This window comes from Osmerus mordax, chromosome 13 (genome assembly GCF_038355195.1).
Source record: "Osmerus mordax isolate fOsmMor3 chromosome 13, fOsmMor3.pri, whole genome shotgun sequence".
Taxonomy (NCBI): domain Eukaryota; kingdom Metazoa; phylum Chordata; class Actinopteri; order Osmeriformes; family Osmeridae; genus Osmerus; species Osmerus mordax.
In genome coordinates, this window is record NC_090062.1 from 787,969 (window position 1) to 807,814 (window position 19,846).

At 42.9% G+C, this 19,846-nt stretch overlaps 1 protein-coding gene, 1 long non-coding RNA gene and 1 pseudogene across 2 annotated transcripts in view; 1 reads left to right on the forward strand and 2 right to left on the reverse strand.

Annotated features, from left to right (window-relative positions):
- Positions 1-2,540, reverse strand: part of LOC136955779 (uncharacterized) — a 145,372-nt gene extending 142,832 nt beyond the window's left edge. Inside the window, exon 1 of the long non-coding RNA XR_010878177.1 lies at positions 2,436-2,540. This is a non-coding gene — a long non-coding RNA (uncharacterized lncRNA). The remainder of the gene's footprint in view (positions 1-2,435) is intronic.
- syt7b (synaptotagmin VIIb) overlaps positions 1-19,846 on the forward strand; it is a 210,488-nt gene that overhangs the window by 177,041 nt on the left and 13,601 nt on the right. Inside the window, exon 7 of the mRNA XM_067249495.1 lies at positions 5,013-5,142. Within this exon, the coding sequence (XP_067105596.1) occupies positions 5,013-5,142 (130 nt within the window). The remainder of the gene's footprint in view (positions 1-5,012; positions 5,143-19,846) is intronic.
- Positions 11,639-12,787, reverse strand: LOC136955649 (piggyBac transposable element-derived protein 4-like; annotated as a pseudogene).

The window sequence follows — 19,846 nt, forward strand, 5'->3', positions numbered from 1 at the left end:
TATTGTTTTTATTGATTTTATGTAAAGCACCTTGAGCTACAATTATTGTATGAAATGTGCTATATAAATAAAGTCTTACTTACTTACTAATCTTCCTAGCTATCAACCTCCTCGCTGGTGCTTGGTTCGGACATTTTGCTCGAGTGCTCTTGAGTCTCTGCCACGGACATCTTCGTAGGCTACATAAGTCTGCTATTTCATTGCTGGAGTTTGACGTGATTGTGTCATGTGCAGGTGATGGATCACGTAGAAACGTGATCCATCACCAATAGGGTGTCGGAATGGTATATGTTTATACTTCTCATCCAGCCACCATCAAATTCACTCTATCCGGATGGCGCGTTTTTTCTGGATAGTTTTTTTTGTGTTTTTTTGAACGATGACAAGCCGGAATGAAAACAAGCCAAACTGAAATTGGAGTAACGAGGCTATTTTAAAAATGTAAGGAGTAGAAGTAGAAAGTCGGCTGAAAAATAATTACATTTAGCAGACGCTCTTATCCAGAGCGACTTACAGTAATTACAGGGACATTCCCCCGAGGCAAATAGTGTGAAGTGCCTTGCCCAAGGACACAACTTCATTGTTGGCACAGCCGGGAATCGAACTGGCAACCTTCAGATTACTAGCCCGATTCCCTAACCGCTCAGCCACCTGACTCCCGTTACTTCAGTAAAGTATAGATACCCAAAATTTCTATTTAAGTAAGGTTACAAAAGTTGAAAAGCACAAGTTGTATGACCCTCAGCACCAGGGCCGGATTAACCATTAGGGCAACTGGGCACTTGCCCAGGGGCACATGACATCTAAGGGGCCCTGGACAATGTCAACTAAAATGTTATATCACGTTATGAACGCAGTCCTGACTTTCCTTAATGTGAGTACTTTATTGCAACTCGTTCGATCAAAATGTTATGTTAAATCACGTCAAAAACAGTGTTTGCGTAGTCTAATAGCCAGTGCCGCCTCTCCCATAACGCTCACTACGCGCTGTGCGTAGGACACCACCAAAAAATAGCCATAAAAAAAATCATCATAGTTATAATTCTTATAATACCGATATTATTTTAGTATAGAAATATTAGACATGTATATTACAAAACAGGCAGAACAAGAGATGTATTTAAATGCTCACAAAAAGTTACGATGGTGCCCCCCCCCCCCCAAACAAAACATAAACAAATAGGCTACACACTCAACTTCCCAAGCTCGCTGTGGGTGCCTTCCCTCAGTGGGCTGACGAACTTTGACAGTAGGCTAGGTCAACTTTTCTAAAATGGGCTTAAAAAGATAACAGGAGTCAGGGAAAGGAAAAAAGAAAGAAAGAGACTGCGAGATGGTGCCCGTGCAGCACTTTCAGGTAAGTTTAATCATTGTTAAATACGGGAAATGTGCTGCTAATTTAATGGTTAGCCTATGCATACACCTCAAACTTGCTGACGTTATTGGGTGTGCTCAAGCCTTCGGCGAGAGCACAACCTTTGTTCTCTCACATATATATTATTATTTTTATTTATTTTTGCCCCCCTAAAACTCAGTCAATATTTGGCCTACATAGACAACGTAGGTGTCAAAAGCTTCGTCTTGGTAGCGATTGAGTTGCTTCTATTGGAATTTACATTCCGTTGCATGGTTTAAGCTTATGTTAAGTTTTTGTGGCGAAAAGTGAAGCTAACGGTGGCTAATTTGCTAGCCACAGTCACTAACGTTACTAACGTCACTGCGTCACTAACGTCACGAAAACACGCGTGACTACCTTTGCCAGAACATTCGTTTAGCATCTGTTAACTTGGGGGATAGCTAGGCTAACTATAGCTTTACTGCAAGGCAGCTGCAGAAACTCCACAAGAAAAGAGGCCAGGGTGATAACTATTTACTCATTTTACTTTGTGATATGACACACAATTGTGATGTGTAATGTACAATATAAGCTGATATTATTAAGGAAGTACATCTACTTTCGGAAACAGTAGTCTACTATTTCACTGAAGTATTAGCATCATGACATTAGCCTGTGTTGCCCGGGCAACACATACTACAGTGGTCTATGATGTAGCGATATCTGTTTTCAATCGTTAAAATAAACATTCCTCACATATACATTTTCGTTGTAGGATTTATTCTGACATTAGAAAACGATTTGTTGGTGAAATTACCATTACCTGTGGTTTCAAACCAGTGTAGCTCACTGCAACGCTGTAGCTTACGCGAGACACACTACTGTACAAAAACATCTACACTAAACAGCTGTTTAGGAAGTCAAACGGCGACAGAACATGTTCGGTACTCCCCTTACTTAAATCAAAGGTCTATCTAACTACTAACCTGAACTTCATTGCCACAGCCTAAACGTTGTCAATCTGTTCATGAAAATAATTAATTTCAGCTTAAACCGTACAACGGAACGTTAAATCCAATTCAACCAACGCAATCGCTACCAAGACGAACACAGCAGTAGTCTAGTACTGTACCGTAGTAGTACAATTTACCGGGGCAGCTTCTCCACACAGGGCTATATCGCATTTTGCGTTGTTACTGACAATGATCGCTACCACTGAGCTTTTTATGAATGAGCGATTTTCCACTAAATAAATGTCAAGCTTATTTACGTTTTGGGGGGCATATTTTCAGTTAGCAGATGGTACTGTTTGAATCGCGATTCCATCTTCTACTGCCGGGTAACGTCGTAGAATAATCTTCAAAGGGGGTTCTTTATTAATGAATGAATGCAATGAGTAGGCTAAATGCCTGAAAATATCATGAGAAGGGAAAAACTTAAAATGACGTTTAAGTCATAGAGATTAGGTCAATTTTTACACCGGTCTGCCCAATTTATTCGTTTTGTTTCAACGATGAGGCTGCCTCTTGCAGGGGAAATGAGAAGACATCTATTTCATTATACACTTCTCTCGTATTTTCAGTTGTAAATGAGCAGCAAAAAAAAAATGCTTTTAAATCTGTCATCTTTATAAAAAATAAGTATGCATTTTTATATAAAATATACAGAAATATCAGTTGTAAAAATGTCATTCAAAAACGGAGCCCTGTGCAACCGACGCAAGCAAGCACACCCTACAATTTCCCCAGAAATTGTACCCTCTCTAGTTGCTAATGTTAGCACACTCAAATATGTTTTAACTTATTTAGGTGCAAGCTAGATTGAGATTTTACTGTTAAACATTATCTATGCATTTTACAAGTAACTGACGCCAGCTAGCTGTTACTTTCTTACCTCCTGTCTGACAAGATTTTACCAATTGAAAAACGGCTTGTAAAATGTTCATTTTACATAAAGCTCAAAAAACTATTTTGCGCTCAAATAAAGGCCCAAAAAATTCATTTTTGAAATCCGTAACTACAATCACATCAAACACGGGGGGGGGGGGGGGGGGGGGGCACAGAAAATTGTTAATCCGGCCCTGCTCAGCACCAATCTTTACAGAGTACAACGTAGGGAAAGATCAATGCTGGGATGCTGTTGGAATAGCACGTTTCCTAAATATAGCCTATGCCTATGCCAGGGGTCACTAATTGGCGACCCAGGCGGTTCCCTATCCGGACCTATAACCGATATATTATTATGGAATTAATTCATTTTGACGGAACGTTTCCATTTTAACCGGCACATCTTTTTGTTCCAACTAAATGTGGTTTCTATCTTACTTGTCCAATACAAAGGTCCAATCAGGAGCTTTAATAACTGTAATCACCATGAAAACTCACTCACTGAAAGTTGGTTGCAACCTCTGTGGGTCAGGTTGTGTGTGTCATTCGCAACAACGCAGGCTAATCGATTTGCTAACAGTACCTGTTTCTTCCTTAGCGAAAAACATGGCGTGTTCTAAACCCGGCGAAAATCCCCAAATACCTAATTTCAGACAAGTATGCATTTGTGCTGCCGGTGGGGCGCACAAAACCGATGTGTTTAATGAGACGGTTGCCCTTGTCGTGGTAGCTAATGTGAAACGTCACTATCATGGCCGTGGGAACTAGGAGTGCTGTAGCACCCCCTGACAGCACGAGAATTTCCAATGATATGACTTTAAAATTCACCACCGCGGCACAGCCCAGCCCCGCAGTAGCGGACTGGCCATCGGGAGCACCGGGAGAAGAATAACAATGGAAAACCAGGCTAAGAAACGTAAGGGTGGGGCTGAAACATTGAGACAAAAAGACATCACCTTCACTAGACAAGGTTTTACCAATTGAAAAACGGCTATGTTCATTTTACATAAAGCTCAAAAAACGACTTTGTGCTCAAATAAAGGCAAAAAAATTGTCTTGCTTGCTACGAGCGCTCGCATTAAGTATCCTAGCGTTCTCACGAACTAGCATCACATCAAACAGAATGTGCATGACCTATTTTTACTCCCAGTCCATCCCTACCGCCCCACAACATTAAGAACCCCCCCCCCCCCCCCCCCCCCCCCAGCAGCACCCCCCTGATAAAATATCCTATGTTCCCGCGGCTATGGTCACTATGACACAAAGCATGGACACTTTGAACAAAATTACCCCCAGAACTCTGAGGTAAGGACCAGAAAAATAAACCATAATTGTTCCGGACCCTGGACTGAATGGAAATTTGGTTAGTGGACATTTTGGGTTTCTAATTGAGTACCCCTGGCCTATGCCATGTTTATGTACCATGTGAGCGTTACATGTGAAAAAGGAAAGCTCAGAGTAGCTGAAAGGCTTGGTGACCGGCGCGGAGAAATGCACGTCTGGTGTGAACAGCCTTGAGCGAGTCGTAGCCGATCGTGACGCTTCTGGGCGCTTCTCAACCAGTGTGTCCCAGGCATTAGGCTATCTTTTAAAAAATCTTTTCACATTCCCACTTGTCCACTGTTTAGTAACTGTGTGTGTGTCCATGTGGCTACTATCCCTCTTGTGCAGAGCTAAGCCAGAATCTCTAGGCCTCTTTCTCAGTTCCTCTGCTCTGCTCTTCTTGGTAGACTGCTCCCAAACTATGACCCTGCCCCCGCTGACTGTGTGTTTTCTTGCCCCCCCAGTAGGAGCCTTGGTACCAAGCCCGGCTGCAGCACTAAGGGACAAACTCCTGACGACGCAGGCCGACACCCTGGACATGACGCCAACTCGTCCGTCTCGGACCTTGCCAACTCCGTCACCAGTGACATGCTGATGGTAACTACATTTTCTTTTAGTCTGTCTTGTATCACTCTGTTCCATCTAGCCTCTTACTTGTCCTCCTTCACCTTCTTGGGAGACAAATGGAAGGGCCAATACAGAGGTCCCCTTGCTTGTGACAAAGCCGCCTCCTCAAACAGGCTAATTACAGTTCACAGGAATATGCTTCATTCAGAAAAGAGTGGACGGGTAATTATCAGTGGAAAATTGTACTGAGAGCTAGGAAGTGTGTGTGTGTGCTTGTGTGACTGAGTATGTGTGTGTGGTGGGGGTCAGGAGTGGAGCTGTATGTAATTATGTGGGCCACATGCCTGCTCTGTAGAAGTCATGAATCTGCTTAATGATGATATTTTCAGCCTTGGAAAAGGGTAGTTAGAGGCAGTTATCAGTACTTTGGGGTGAAAATGCTGTCTGGGTGGATTGCCAGCAGTCTCACTAGGCCACTAGATGTGGATCACCAAGCTGTATGCTGGCAAGATAGGATAGCTAGACTATTGGGGGATGCTGCTTGGGGTCTAGTTATTATTCATCCATTGACAATACAGACAATTCATCAAATGCCCAACCAAAGAGAACACTCTGGATCACTGCTACACTACAGTCAGTAGAGCCTACCACGCCGTCCCTCGTGCAGCACTGGGTCACTCTGACCATGCCATGGTCCATCTGATTCCTGCATACAGGCAGAAATTAAAGCTCTGTAAACCTGTTGTGAGGACATCAAAACAGTGGACCAGTGAGGCTATGGAGGATCTGTGGGCGTGCTTGGACAGTACTGACTCGGATATGTTCACGAATGCTACCAATAGTCTGGATGAACTCTCAGAGGCTGTGACATAATACATCAGCTTCTGTGAGGACTGCTGTATTCCAACACGCACCATGGTGAACTTCAACAACGACAAGCCCTGGTTCTCAGCAGAGCTCAGAAGGTTGAGGTCAGAGAAGGAGGAAGCATTTAGGAGTGGGGATAGAGACAGATTCAAGGAGTCAAAGAACAGGTTTAGCAAGGCGGTGAGAGAGGCTAAACGACTGTACTCAGAGAGACTGAAGCGCCAGTTCTCTGCTAACGACTCTGCTTCTGTCTGGAGAGGGCTCAGGCAGATTACCAACTACAAGCCCAGAGCCCTCCACTCCACTAGCGACTCCCGCCTGGCCAACTACCTGAACGAGTGCTACTGTAGATTTGAAAGACAATTGGACTGTCCTGATCTACCCCCTCCCACCCATGTGGCCTCCCCCCTCCCCCCCTCTATACAGTAAAGACTCTCTCCATTCAGGAGGGTGAAGTTAACAGACTTTTCAAGAGGCAGAACCCCCGCAAATCCATCACCGACCCTTTCCTGGACCCACTGCAGTTTGCCTACAGAGCCAACAGGTCGGTGGATGACGCCGTTAACATGGCCCTCCACTTCACCCTACAGCACCTGGACTCCCCAGCATCCTACACAAGGATCCTGTTTGTGGATTTCAGCTCTGCCTTCAACACCATCATCCCCGCCCTGCTTCAGGACAAGCTCTCCCAGCTCAACGTGCCCGACTCCACCTGCAGGTGGATCACAGACTTCCTGTCTGACAGGAAGCAGTGCGTTAAGCTGGGAACACAAGTCTCTGACTCCCGGTCCATCAGCACCGGATCTCGTCAGGGCTGCGTCCTTTCCCCTCTGCTCTTCTCCCTGTACACTAACAGTTGCACCTCCAGTCATCCGTCTGTCAAACTTCTGAAGTTTGCGGACGACACCACCCTCATTGGGCTCATCTCTGACGGGGACGAGTCTGATTATAGGTGTGAAGCTGACAACCTGGTGACCTGGTGCAGCCAGAACAACTTAGAGCTCAATGGGCCTCATTCACCAATATCTTCCTAAGTTATTTCTTAAATTTGTTCTTAAGAAAGTTCCTAAAGACGGTGGAGGCCTCAACGAAAAACTTAAATAATTCTGAAGTGGAGGTACAGCTGCAAGAAGTTAGCGACAAACAACACATGATATTTAATAGCGTCAGCTGTGGATACAAAGCAGTAAATAAAACCGATGCATGGAATGCAATTACTCATGCAGTGAACGCTGTATCTGGAGAAGTGCGCTGAACTGATGAAGTGAAATGAAATGGTTTAACTTTAATCTGAATTCTGAAGCAAAAAAAACATATTTCAAAACATAGCCTAGAAGACAGTTGACTGTTACAAAATATCCATGAGGACTGCTCTTGGTAGCCTAAAGCGTCCCAACAGGTACTCGTCACTCTGCAAATAAATCGGTATGGTCACGGAAGATGCGTTCCCTCCTCAGGGGACGATCTGCAAAATTTTGCAGCAGCAATAACCACGCCATTGTGTGATGTTGTCTTAGTGTGCGGAATAAGACTACTTTGGGCCTATAAATACCGTGATAAGTCACTTATTATTGGATGGCAATGTTCCCTGTTAACATAATTGATGTGAATTGAAGGCAAAGCAAGGCTAGTTAATTTAAATAGGCCTAGCACAATTCATACACCATGGCCATTCAAAGGGCTTTACAAATGAGCAGAAGTGTAAGTGTAGTGTGTATTTATTAAAACAAACAAACATTTAATTATGTGTAAAATAAATCAGTTGCAAGATTATAAAGGAGACAAAATATTCAATTTTAAATTAGAACGGACGAAAACGGTACAACTACTTATTTTGCACAAACATGTCAGCTCTCAATTGTGCATAAGAGTGCTCTTGGGTGTGCATACATTCTGTTCTTGGGAGTCAGGTGGCTGAGCGGTGAGGGAGTCGGGCTAGTAATCTGAAGGTTGCCAGTTCGATTCCCTGTGTCCTTAGGCCCAATGCTCTTAAGACAGTGGAGATGGTTGTGGACTTCAGGAAGAATACAGCCCCTCTCACCCCCATCACCCTGTGCAACTCCCCAGTCAACACTGTGGAGTCCTTCCGCTTCCTGGGCACCATCCTCTCCCAGGACCTCAAGTGGGAACTGAACATCAGCTCCCTCACCAAGAAAGCACAACAGAGGATGTACTTCCTACGGCAGCTGAAGAAATTCAACCGGCCGAAGACAATGATGGTGCACTTCTACACAGCCATCATTGAGTCCATCCTCACCTCTTCCATCACCATCTGGTACGCTGCTGCCACTGCCAAGGACGAGCAGACTGCAGCGTATCATCCGCACTGCTGAGAAGGTGATCGGCTGCAATCTGCCTACCCTCGAGGACCTGCACACCTTGAGGACCCTGAGGCGAGCGAGGAAGATTATGGCCGACCCCTCCCACCCTGGCCACTCCCTGTTCCAGCTACTCCCCTCTGGCAGAAGGCTGCGGTCCATCAGGACCAAAACCTCACGCCATAAGAACAGTTTCTTTCCATCTGCTACTGGCCTCTTCAACAAGGCCAAGGACTCCCATTGACATTCATTCATTATTTAACCCAGTATCTGATTGCACTATGTTGACCACTGATGCTGCTCATTCTTAATAAGTATTTGATTTTATATTTAAGTTGTTTTATTCTTAGATTGTTTAGTTCTTAGGAATAGTTAAACTTCTGTACCTTTACTGAATTTAAGATTCGTATATGTTTAGTGTTTGCACCTCCTTGCCACAGTAAATTCCATGTTTGTATAACATACATGGCGAATAGACCGAATTCTGATTGATTCATATCCATCCATTCATCCATCATTGTTGTGGAACCCACTCTTAACAGACTGTATAGGATTGGCAAACCCATCCACCTAACACACTAGTAGCATCACACTTTTCACATTCACAACCACGCTTGCCCATCCCCATGAAACAATGATTAGCCAGCAGTGAGTTATCACCATATCACACTTCCGTACAGGATTGTGTGTATGTTTATTCATTATCTGCGTGTCCCCTTGTGTTGTTGACCCTAGTGGTGGGGTGTGGAGGGCTGTGTGGTAGAGGTGGGCTCTGTGCAATACAGTTTTTGTGTGTAGGTGGAGGTTTTGTATGTGTTGGATACATGGGCTTTGGGCAAACAAATAGATATAAATATGAGAATTGAGAACATTAAAGAACAGGTTAGAATTTCGAAGTGCATGCAGAAGACTTGCAGGTGCTTGTCTGCAAGTGTGTGTGAGTATGTCTGTGTGAGAGAGAGTGAGACAGAAAGTCAAAGGCGCAGAGTGAGTTAGAAGTGACCAGGTTTAGCAATAAGAAACCTAGAGACAGGAGGATGTGGTATGGGAGAATACAGTATGAGATTAAATTCCAGGAACATGACCATGGGCTATGCCTCCGGTCCTTCAGCATCAGATAGCAGTCTGTTAACTGGATTTCCTGCTCTCCTTGTGGGCACCAGCAGGGGGTCCACACCCAGGGATCTCCCCCTCTCAGATCTACACTGCCTTGTCTAGATGACTGGCTGGTTAGCTGACTGCATAACAGTTTGCCTTGGTGGCTTTTGGTGTGTCAGCCTGTCTCCCTGTTCATCTGTCTGTCTAATAGTTGGTAAGCTCATATGTGTTTTCTTGTCTTTCTATCTTCCCTGGGCCTCCCTGCCTGTATACCTCCTTGCTCTCTGTATCTATGCCAGTATGTTCCATGCTCTGCAAAGCACATATAAATGACATAACATTATCTCAGGCCAGTAGCTAACATTATGGAGCTTGTCAGTGGTGTGCTCGTGATGGGCTCCAAGAGAGTGGATTCTTGTGGTGGGGAGTGAGGGCTCAGACTATGAGGTCCTAGTCTCTTACGGAGAACTCTAATAACAAAATACATGGGGTTCCTGATAGTACCACTCATTGGGTGTGCTTTGCCTTCGGCAAGGGCACAACCTTTGTTCTCTCACATATATATTATTTCTTTTTGCCAACCTAAAAATCAGTCAATATTTGGCCTACATAGACAACCTAGGTGTCAAAAGTTTCGTCTTGGTAGCGATTGAGTTGCTTCTATTGGGATTTACGTTCCGTTGCATGGTTTAAGTGGGAATCAGGTGGCTGAGCGGTTAGGGGGAATCGGGCTAGTAATCCGAAGGTTGCCAGTTTGATTCCTGATCGTGCCAAATGACGTTGTGTCCTTGGGCAAGGCACTTCACCCTACTTGCCTCGGGGGAATGTCCCTGTACTTACTGTAAGTCGCTCTGGATAAGAGCGTCTGCTAAATGACTAAATGTAAATGTAAATTAAGTTTTTGTGGCGAAAAGTGAAGCTAACGGTGGCTAACTTGCTAGCCACAGTCAATGACGCTACTTACGTCACTAACGTCACGAAAACTCGCGTGACTACCTCAAGCAGAACATTAGTTTAGCAGCTCGTTAACTTCTGGGAGATAGCTAAGCTAACTGCTTTACTGCAAGGGAGCTGTAGAAACGCCACAAGCAAAGAGGCCAGGGTGATAACTATTTACTAATTTTACTTTGTGATATGACACACAATTGTGACGTGTAATGTACAATATAACCTGATTTTATTAAGGAAATACATCTACTTTCGGAAACAGTAGTCTACTATGTCACTGACGCATTAGCATCATGACATTAGCCTCTGTTGGCCGGGCAACACATACTACAGTGGTCTATGATGCATCTGTTTTCAATCGTTAAAATAAACATTCCTCACAAATACATTTTCGTTGTAGGATTTATTATGACATTACATTACAAGTAAACGATTTCTGGGTGAAATTATCATTACCTGTGGTTTCAAACCAGTGTTGCTCACTGCAACGCTGTAGCCTACGCGAGACACTACAAAAACATCTACACAGCTGTAGGAAGTCAAACGGCGACAGAACATGTTCGGCACTCCCCTTACTTAACCTCTTAAGGCCCAAGCAGTTTTTTTACATGCATTTTTAATTTCTCTTTGCTATTTGGGCTTATTGGAACCTAATTAAAATAAAAACTAAGTATCATCTTTTGATATGATGTACTTTTAGAGAAAAATGATGTCCACTTATGTGGATTCATGGTCCGAATTTCCATTAAACACAATAAAGTCACCTTTGTGTAATAGAATGAAAAACTCTTTATTTCTGCCTTGAACACAGCAGTTTTTTCCTGACTGTTTTTTTAATGTATTAATAACACATACACACGTATTTTTTCAACATGTTTTGACTATAAGAGTAAAAACAACATGGAAACAATGAATTTTTGTCCATTTTGGACAGTTAAAAATAGTGTTTGGTACGTTTGATATGCTGCAAAACAGTTGCAGGATGACATTGTATGTCTGTAACAAAATATAAAACATTCAAAGCATTTTAAATAGTCACTCTTGCATTAGGCTACTAATGTGTTTTGAACATCATAGTGAAAAAAAGAAAAAACATAGTAGGTGAGTAGCTCATGTGACATTTTGCATTGGTAATGTAAAAAAGGGAACATGTTAAAGGCTGCGATAATTGAGCACTGAAGGACCAGGCCTTCTTACAGAGGCCCAGAGGTCACCTGATTGATTCACCTTCACGGAGTCGGAGAACGTGGAGGAACCAAGGAACATGTACACACCTTGAGAATCACTGCTATCACTTATGTGTGAAAGGCTGAGTAACAGTTGCGCTCGGTTTGCAAGCACAAGAACACTTTGCAGGTCATACAACGAACTCGGGTTCTTCCAGTGCAACCTTGTTGTCTGCAGCACATTGCATTATTCAGGCCGATCATCTCTGGGAGGTGAGCATTAGCCCTCCTGCGGACCGAGACATGGGGCAACTCTGTCACGTGACGTTTCACTCCCTGGTTTGAATCTTCTTCTTCCTCTGACTGTGTCGAAAGGTCTGCATCTGCACCATGATGCTGGGCCAAGAGGATCTTAGCCACTTCCATGCGGAACTGAAGGAACTGGATGGGTCTTGTCTTTGGTCCAGCACATATTGCATGGTCTTTTCAGTAGAGTAGCCAGCTGTTGGCTAAAGCCAGATCCGTGAAGTGCATTACCATCCACATTGTCCACTTCTTAGTACGGGTGCTCATGCGATAGTAACTTATCATTCTATCCATCAAATCAACTCCACCCATCTTGATGTTGTCGCGAGACAGTGACATATTGTTTCACTTTCTTGTCCCAGCGCTGGCAGGTGTCTTCAGGCATGTACCATGAACAACAGACATCAGCAATACTGGTTTGTTGTCGTACCACTTCACTACACACAACTTTCCATCTTCAGCGGAAACTTCTGATGAGGTACCTCTTCCTGCGTTTTTCATGGCTTTGTCACTGGGTAACTTATGCTTCGCTTCAGCGAGTCGGTTCTTCATTATTGTACCAGTCATGTACAGCTCTTTCTCCATCATTCGTTGTGCACCTTTGATGGTGGTGAAGAACCGGTCACAATATACCTTTGTGCCACGATGTAGAGTTTGGCACAGACGCTCGATGACTAAGCTTCCCAAACTCAGGCCCTCTGGTTCTTCGACCTTCTCAATCAGTGAACCTGTGCCTTGATACAGCTCAAAGTCAAGCACATCTGCTGTAGCACAAACAAAGTTCTTTATGCCAACTGGGTTTGGCTTCATTGGCAGATATTGTCTGCTTTCCTCCTGTGGTGATGGTTGGTAATTGCCATCCAGGATGGGATCATCGTTGTCAGACACGTCCAAATCTGAGTTGTCTCCATCAATTGACCCAAGTAGCTCCAATGCTCTTTGCAAAGAAAAACGCTCTGGAAATAAAAACATGATAAAATCAAATACAAATTAATTTCATTTATGTATGTAGGTTTGCATTATTTAATTGTTATTTATTCCAATGGGATAATATGCAAGCTAATTTACATGTGCACATTTTCACTAGCATATTACATTTTTACTAACATGCTCAATTTTCAACCGATTTTGAAACGGTTTGGTTTGTTATCAACGTCAGAGATGTCGTTATGCCACTGCATACTTCTATTCTATAAAAAAAAAAAAAACATAATTATTCATAAGTATGCAGTGACATACCGACATCTCTGACGTTGATAACAAACCAAACCGTTTCAAAATCGGTTGAAAATTGAGAAAGTTATGGTCATTTAAAAAGTACATGTAGATTCAACACAATGTTATGGGTGAGCGAGTTGACTGTCGCAAGATGGCCGCCATGTGCGGACGTTCGACTCCGTTGTCCGGCAACGCGGACGAGACATCTAGTGTTTATATATATCTATGGGTGGTATTGCATTTCTTGTTAGACTTCCGGCTCTTCCGGTCATTTTTATTCTATTAACTCCAGTCAACATTTACAAAACTATCTCCCCCAATAATTTTTGTTCGATTCTCGAACCTGGCTCATACTACTAGCTTTTTCATAGAATAATTTTTCCTGACTTTGGGTAAGTTTGAAACCAATACGTCAATAAAAGTTGCCTGCAAATGTGCTCGCGGATACTAACAGGGCACGAGCACAAAAGTTCACATTGGCCGATAGCCGATTTACCTGGAGCTGAAAGAAATGGCTTGAGTTGCCTGCCCTGTTGTAGCAAGTTTAGCAAATGGTTGTCACACATACATGAAATGTTGTTAATATAGTTTATTCCCGTTATTTTAAAACAGATTAGATTTTTCGTAAAAACGTTCATGACATGATGGCAAATATTATGTTGAGCGTGAGCATAGATTGTTGACATGTCTATCTGGAGCAAAGACGAAGATTAATACTTTAACTGATAACCACAATAGGAAATGATATATATTTGAATAATATTAGTCTTGCCTTCAGAAGCTTTTGTTAAACACACTCATTATTCTTTTTTTGATCGTGTCATCAAGCCAGACTGCTTTTGTGGGACAATGAAGGTCCTCAGTGACTCTGTTTCACCCCCACTTATATCTGATGGAAACATCTTGTATATAGTTCTGTTAATATGCACATGTTCAATAAAGTAGACTAGGCACACTTCTCAATTTATTACATTATTACCAAGTCTTGTTAGATAACGTTATATCCATTAATAGGCGTTTGGTTTTGTAGGTGGAACATATAAAACACAGACCACATTTCTACACTGATGTTAAATTGAAGGCAGTGTGAATTTCGTGGCATTTCGTTTGAATATAAAGTTGACAGTAAGCTATGGTAAGTCTGCATTATGGAAGATTTCTGTTACAAAAACAACGACGGAGCTGTTCATGTTAACAGTTTATTTAATCCGATACAACGCGTTGGAAATCATACTCATATCACAAAGAAAAAAAGCATATGTGATGAGTTCCATCTAAAATAGCCCTATAGCCTATTTAGCCTATAGCCTATTTCTAAAAACCAAGTGAAAGGAATACTATACAGTGAAAGCATACATTTCCGTAAAGTTTGCATCATGTCTCTGATTCTTATCGGACTTGTACCCCATTCTGCCACTGCAATGCCTCACACGCTCGCAACCATATAAATCTATGCTCGCGACTGGTTGTCGCAAAGTATGACGTGTACAGCTAGTTGCAAGCGTGCACAAGGTCTTGGAGCTAGGGGAAAAAAGAGCCACTGTTTAAAGCTAGACCGGAAGAGTCGGAAGTGGAAAGATGGCGTGGTCCTGTTTCGTGCTCTCGCTTGCCTCACTGCGCCACTGAGCACTTTTCATAGAATGGGGACGCCATCTTGGAAGACAAAAGTTGCTTCCTCTAGTAATATTAACTCTATGGGGAAGAGTCGTCGTTAAAGATCCTGTAAAGTGGACCTGGAAACGAGTTTTAAGTTCGCCACACCACAGAATAATGTGTTATTAACTACCCATCCAAATTCGAATGAAAAAATAACACAGACAAGTATGTTAAATTAGGCTTTGAAATCGTGAAAACATCTGCAGTCTTCTCTGCTTGAGACTGGGGGGGTGTGTCGCCTGAAGGAGCTGAAGCTCCGCCCCTCGCTGCCTCGTGCTTAACTCCGACCCAGATAATGGACGCCCTGTCAAGCCGAACAAAACCGTATAGAATTAGAATTTATTTGTTCAATGAGTGAAACATACAGATGCATATAAATGAAATGTTCTCCTGAGCTGTAACAGTTAAAATGGTCACCAGAGACAGCAGCTAGGCAACTAGGCTACTTCTAAATCATTAGCTACCATTTCACCAAAATACCATCATTCTACACGAGTAGCCTAATATCAATTTAGCGGTTTGCACTAACTCATAGCAGAGATACCTCTGGAAAAGTTATCTAGTATAATTATAACAAGCACACGAGTGATGAACTGCTGGCGGCGGTGGATGGTCCAGGTGCGACCGGAGGATGAACGGCCGGAGGGGCGATGCTCGGTACGGCTCTGCGCTGCAACAAAAGCCGTGTGTTGGTGAACCCCGTCTGTCTCTGGTCCATATTAAAACTGTCCGCCGTGAAATTGTCAGTGCAGAGGCGGCTGTTGGAGTTTATCCGAAGCTTTCCATGAGCGTGGCTCTTCACAAAATCTATCCACCTATTTTTCCTTTCATTATCAATAGGGAACTTAAATGGCGTTGCAGCGCAGCTGGAGTTCTTGCATCCAGGGAAGATGCAGCTGCGGGTGGTGGGAGACATCCTGAAGCTAGCTAGGTAGCTGATCTAGGCTACAATAACAGTACAGCAGGAGGAGCCATTCAGTGATCTGACGTAGATAGGGCGAAAAAACGTAGATAGGGCATTTTTTGGCTCCGGCCATTAAAACCTGATCTGAAAACGGAAGAGAAATTGTTCTTCGGTTTAACTCCACATTTCAGTGTGACAAAGTTTTAGCGCTTTGCACATGCTTTCAGGAACTCATTTCACACGTATATAATGTACTTAGAAGCAAAACATGGAATTTGCTTTACAGGATCTTTAAACTACGATGTTTGAGTGCAACCGAGGCAAGCCCGTCAGCACAGCTCTATCAGCCAAGCTAACTAATCTAATAAACAGTTAATAAACAGCAAATGTTTACTCCTCGACAGGTCTGCAAACGCCTTTGTAAACCGAGATTTGTTAAAACGTTTTTTACAATTGTTACGTTACAAACAAATCGTTTTAACAAATCGAGGCGACAAAGCGAGGAGTAAACATTTGGTTTCTTATATACTACAACAATACGTGGGAAGATCACAAATCAAACAGGTTGAATCTGGAGCAGACGCCATGCTGTCAGAGCAATCAGTTGCACTTGCACTGGTTGCGTCACTACATCTCCAAGGCAACATATCAACAACATCAATTTGTCTTCTGTCTGCTTCAGATACTTCTTTAAAACGGGAAGCAATTGCGGGGCGTTTGCGGACCTGTGCAAAAACCATATTTGGTTGTTTTAGTTTCTTTTTAGGCAATTTAGGCTACTTTGTTGCCGAGCAGATGCCACGTTGTTAAGGTCAATGGCTACATCTCCAAGGCAACCGCTTTTTGCTAGGTCCGTAAACGTTTATTTACCTCTGCGAACTTTCAGGAGGTATATAAATGGATTTATTAACTTTTGAGAACGTCTTCTGGACCAATAGGAACAGCGTGTTGGTCCAATTATTACACTAGTATATAAGAAACACAAGTACGTCTTATTGAACATAATTTATTTTCATCACCAATTATCATAGTAGAACAGCTTTCTCAAGCAGTTTGTGATGCATTTTGGAAACAGGAGATGAGCTCCTGGTCTAATGCCCCACCTGGCTTGAGAAACCCGTTCTCAAAGAATTACTTTTAGTCATTATTTGGGTAGCACACATATTCTGAATGCCTTCGGCGGAATTCAAATGAGCCATTTTAATCTAGATTACTAGATTACAGTTTTTCCCCATTGCTTTGGCTCATTTCACGAAACAGAAATGACATTCTCAAAACAACACGTGCAAACCTCCAAACCACTGGGCAGTTGTTCACAAACGATTGGAATTTTTCATTCCTTTAATCAAATTGCAATTGTATTAGCACATCCTCGTAAATGACAAGTGCAATTGCCTACAGTTTGCACACATTTCAAATGATTTAGCACATCTTTGAAATGGTTAAGTACAATTGCCTTCAGTTAGGCCAATTACCAATTGAATATATCTTGCTGGTCTAAACTGACTGTTGCTTCTCAGTCAAGTGGTTATTCGCTGCAAAACATATTGGCATAATTTCCTTGTGTACATCATCACCTGCACAATAGTTCACTCCACTGTCAAAATCTTTCAGGCACATAATACCATGAAAAACATCATGGTATATACTGTAATATGGATCTCTTGGATCAACTGGTTACAGTCATTGTCAGGTGCAACTAGAACTTTACTAAACAAGGGGACACATCCGATCACCAATCACACAGTAAGTTTAGTTAGCTGACAGGAGCTATCCAGGAGTATAAATGCTTCCATCAAATATATAGAGCTTGTCCCAGGCCAGCTCGGGGGCAACATCACCATGTGTGCTGCCATTTCAGAGAATGGTGTAGTCACCCACATTCCCAGTCTTGGCCCATACAATACCCAGAAGAACCTGGTGTTCTTGGACCACCTGCACTCCGATCTTATCCCTCTACATGAGAGCGGTTTGGTAGGGCCTCACTTGCTTACATTTGTCATTGTGTGGGACAATGTAAGCTTCCACCGTGGCCCACTCATCAAGGTTCACTGCCCATCCAAGAATGCTTATGGTGCTCATCACCTTACTCCCCATTCCTCAATCCTATCGAGGAGTTTTTTTCTGCATGTAGGTGGAGGGTCTATGAGCATTGGGCTCAAAACCAGAGGTCCCTGCTCCAGGCAATGGATGCTGCTTGTGATCATGTCACAGCAGATCAGTGTAGGGGATGGTTGCGGCATGCACAATGATTCTTCTCCTGTTGCATCGCAAGGGAGAACATCAGATGTGATGTCGATGAAATCTGTGGCCAGACAGACAGGAGCATGAGGATGAGCAGGAAAGTGAGGACGACAACTAGTGAAACTCCAGCTTTGCTTTACTTTCTTACTGTATGTGTTGGTAGTGTAGGTTAAACATAATGTTATGTTATGTTATGTTTTGATGTGCTTATTGTATGACATTATATTGTGCTGTACACATTTCATGTTACAGTAACCACAATGTATGGCAATTACAGTAACAATTTCCAAAGCAGTGTGAGTGCAGTATGTGATGTGAAACCTTGTAGGCTACTTTGAATTACTGTCATGTTTTTTCTGTTAGATACACATTTACATTTTAAATTTATTCATTTAGCAGACGCTTTTATCCAAAGCGACTTCCAAGAGAGAACTTTACAAAAGTGCATAAGGTCAATGATCATAAACAATGAGGTAGCCCCAAAAACATTGTGGGTAGCCAAAACATGAAGCATACATTGTGAAAAGCAAATAAGTGCCAATGGGAAGAAACATAGTTCTTGAAGGTGGAGGTGGGGAGGTGATTCCACCATTGGGCGGCCAGACAGGAGAAGAGCTTGGGTTGGGAGCGGGCACTCTTGAGAGGTGGGACCACCAGACGGTTGTCAGAAGAAGACCGTAGGTGGTGGGTGGGGGTGTAAGGCTGGAGGAGAGACTTGATGTTGTCGGGTGCAGTCCCATTCACCACTCGGAAGGTCAGTACCAGGGTCTTGAATCTGATACGGGCCGTGATGGGAAGCCAGTGGAGGGAGATGAGGAGCGGGGTAACATGGGAGCGTCTGGGTAGATTGAAGACACATAGTATTCTGGAAAGAAAACATCTACTACAGTAACTGTAACACAGTGCACATGAGGGATATTTTTAAGGTCCACTGCCATACTGACAAAACATCTAATCATTTTGACCTGCAGTGTTTACACAATGCCAAAGGGACTTTTCATTTTGGGGTCACTGACTATTTGTATGAGAAAAGGATTTAGTTTTGACTGATGAGTTGTCTGTTTTAGGAGAAAGATGACCCTTTGCAGGTGTGCCATGGTGTTTTGCTGAACCATCTAGGTTATTTTGGCAAATGTATTTAAAGCTTTGAGAATGTCCACTTTTTTCTCGAGAGATGGGCCAAATCAATCGAGAAGGAACTTTTCATTTTGGGGGCACTGACTATTTATATGAGAAAATGATTTGGTTTTGAAGCATGAGTTAACTGTTTTGGGTGAGATATGACCTTTTGAAGTTGATCTATGTATTTGTGCTGAACCATATAGGCTATTTTGTCAAATGCACTTAGAGCTTTGAGAATGTCATTTCTGTTTCAAGAATTGAGCCAAAGCAATGGAGAAAAACTGTATTGTATGACATTATATTGTGCTGTACACATTTCATGTTACAGTAACCACAATGTATGGCAATTACAGTAACAATTTCCAAAGCAGTGTGAGTGCAGTATGTGATGTGAAACCTTGTAGGCTACTTTGAATTACTGTCATGTTTTTTCTGTTAGATACACATTTACATTTTAAATTTATTCATTTAGCAGACGCTTTTATCCAAAGCGACTTCCAAGAGAGAACTTTACAAAAGTGCATAAGGTCAATGATCATAAACAATGAGGTAGCCCCAAAAACATTGTGGGTAGCCAAAACATGAAGCATACATTGTGAAAAGCAAATAAGTGCCAATGGGAAGAAACATAGTTCTTGAAGGTGGAGGTGGGGAGGTGATTCCACCATTGGGCGGCCAGACAGGAGAAGAGCTTGGGTTGGGAGCGGGCACTCTTGAGAGGTGGGACCACCAGACGGTTGTCAGAAGAAGACCGTAGGTGGTGGGTGGGGGTGTAAGGCTGGAGGAGAGACTTGATGTTGTCGGGTGCAGTCCCATTCACCACTCGGAAGGTCAGTACCAGGGTCTTGAATCTGATACGGGCCGTGATGGGAAGCCAGTGGAGGGAG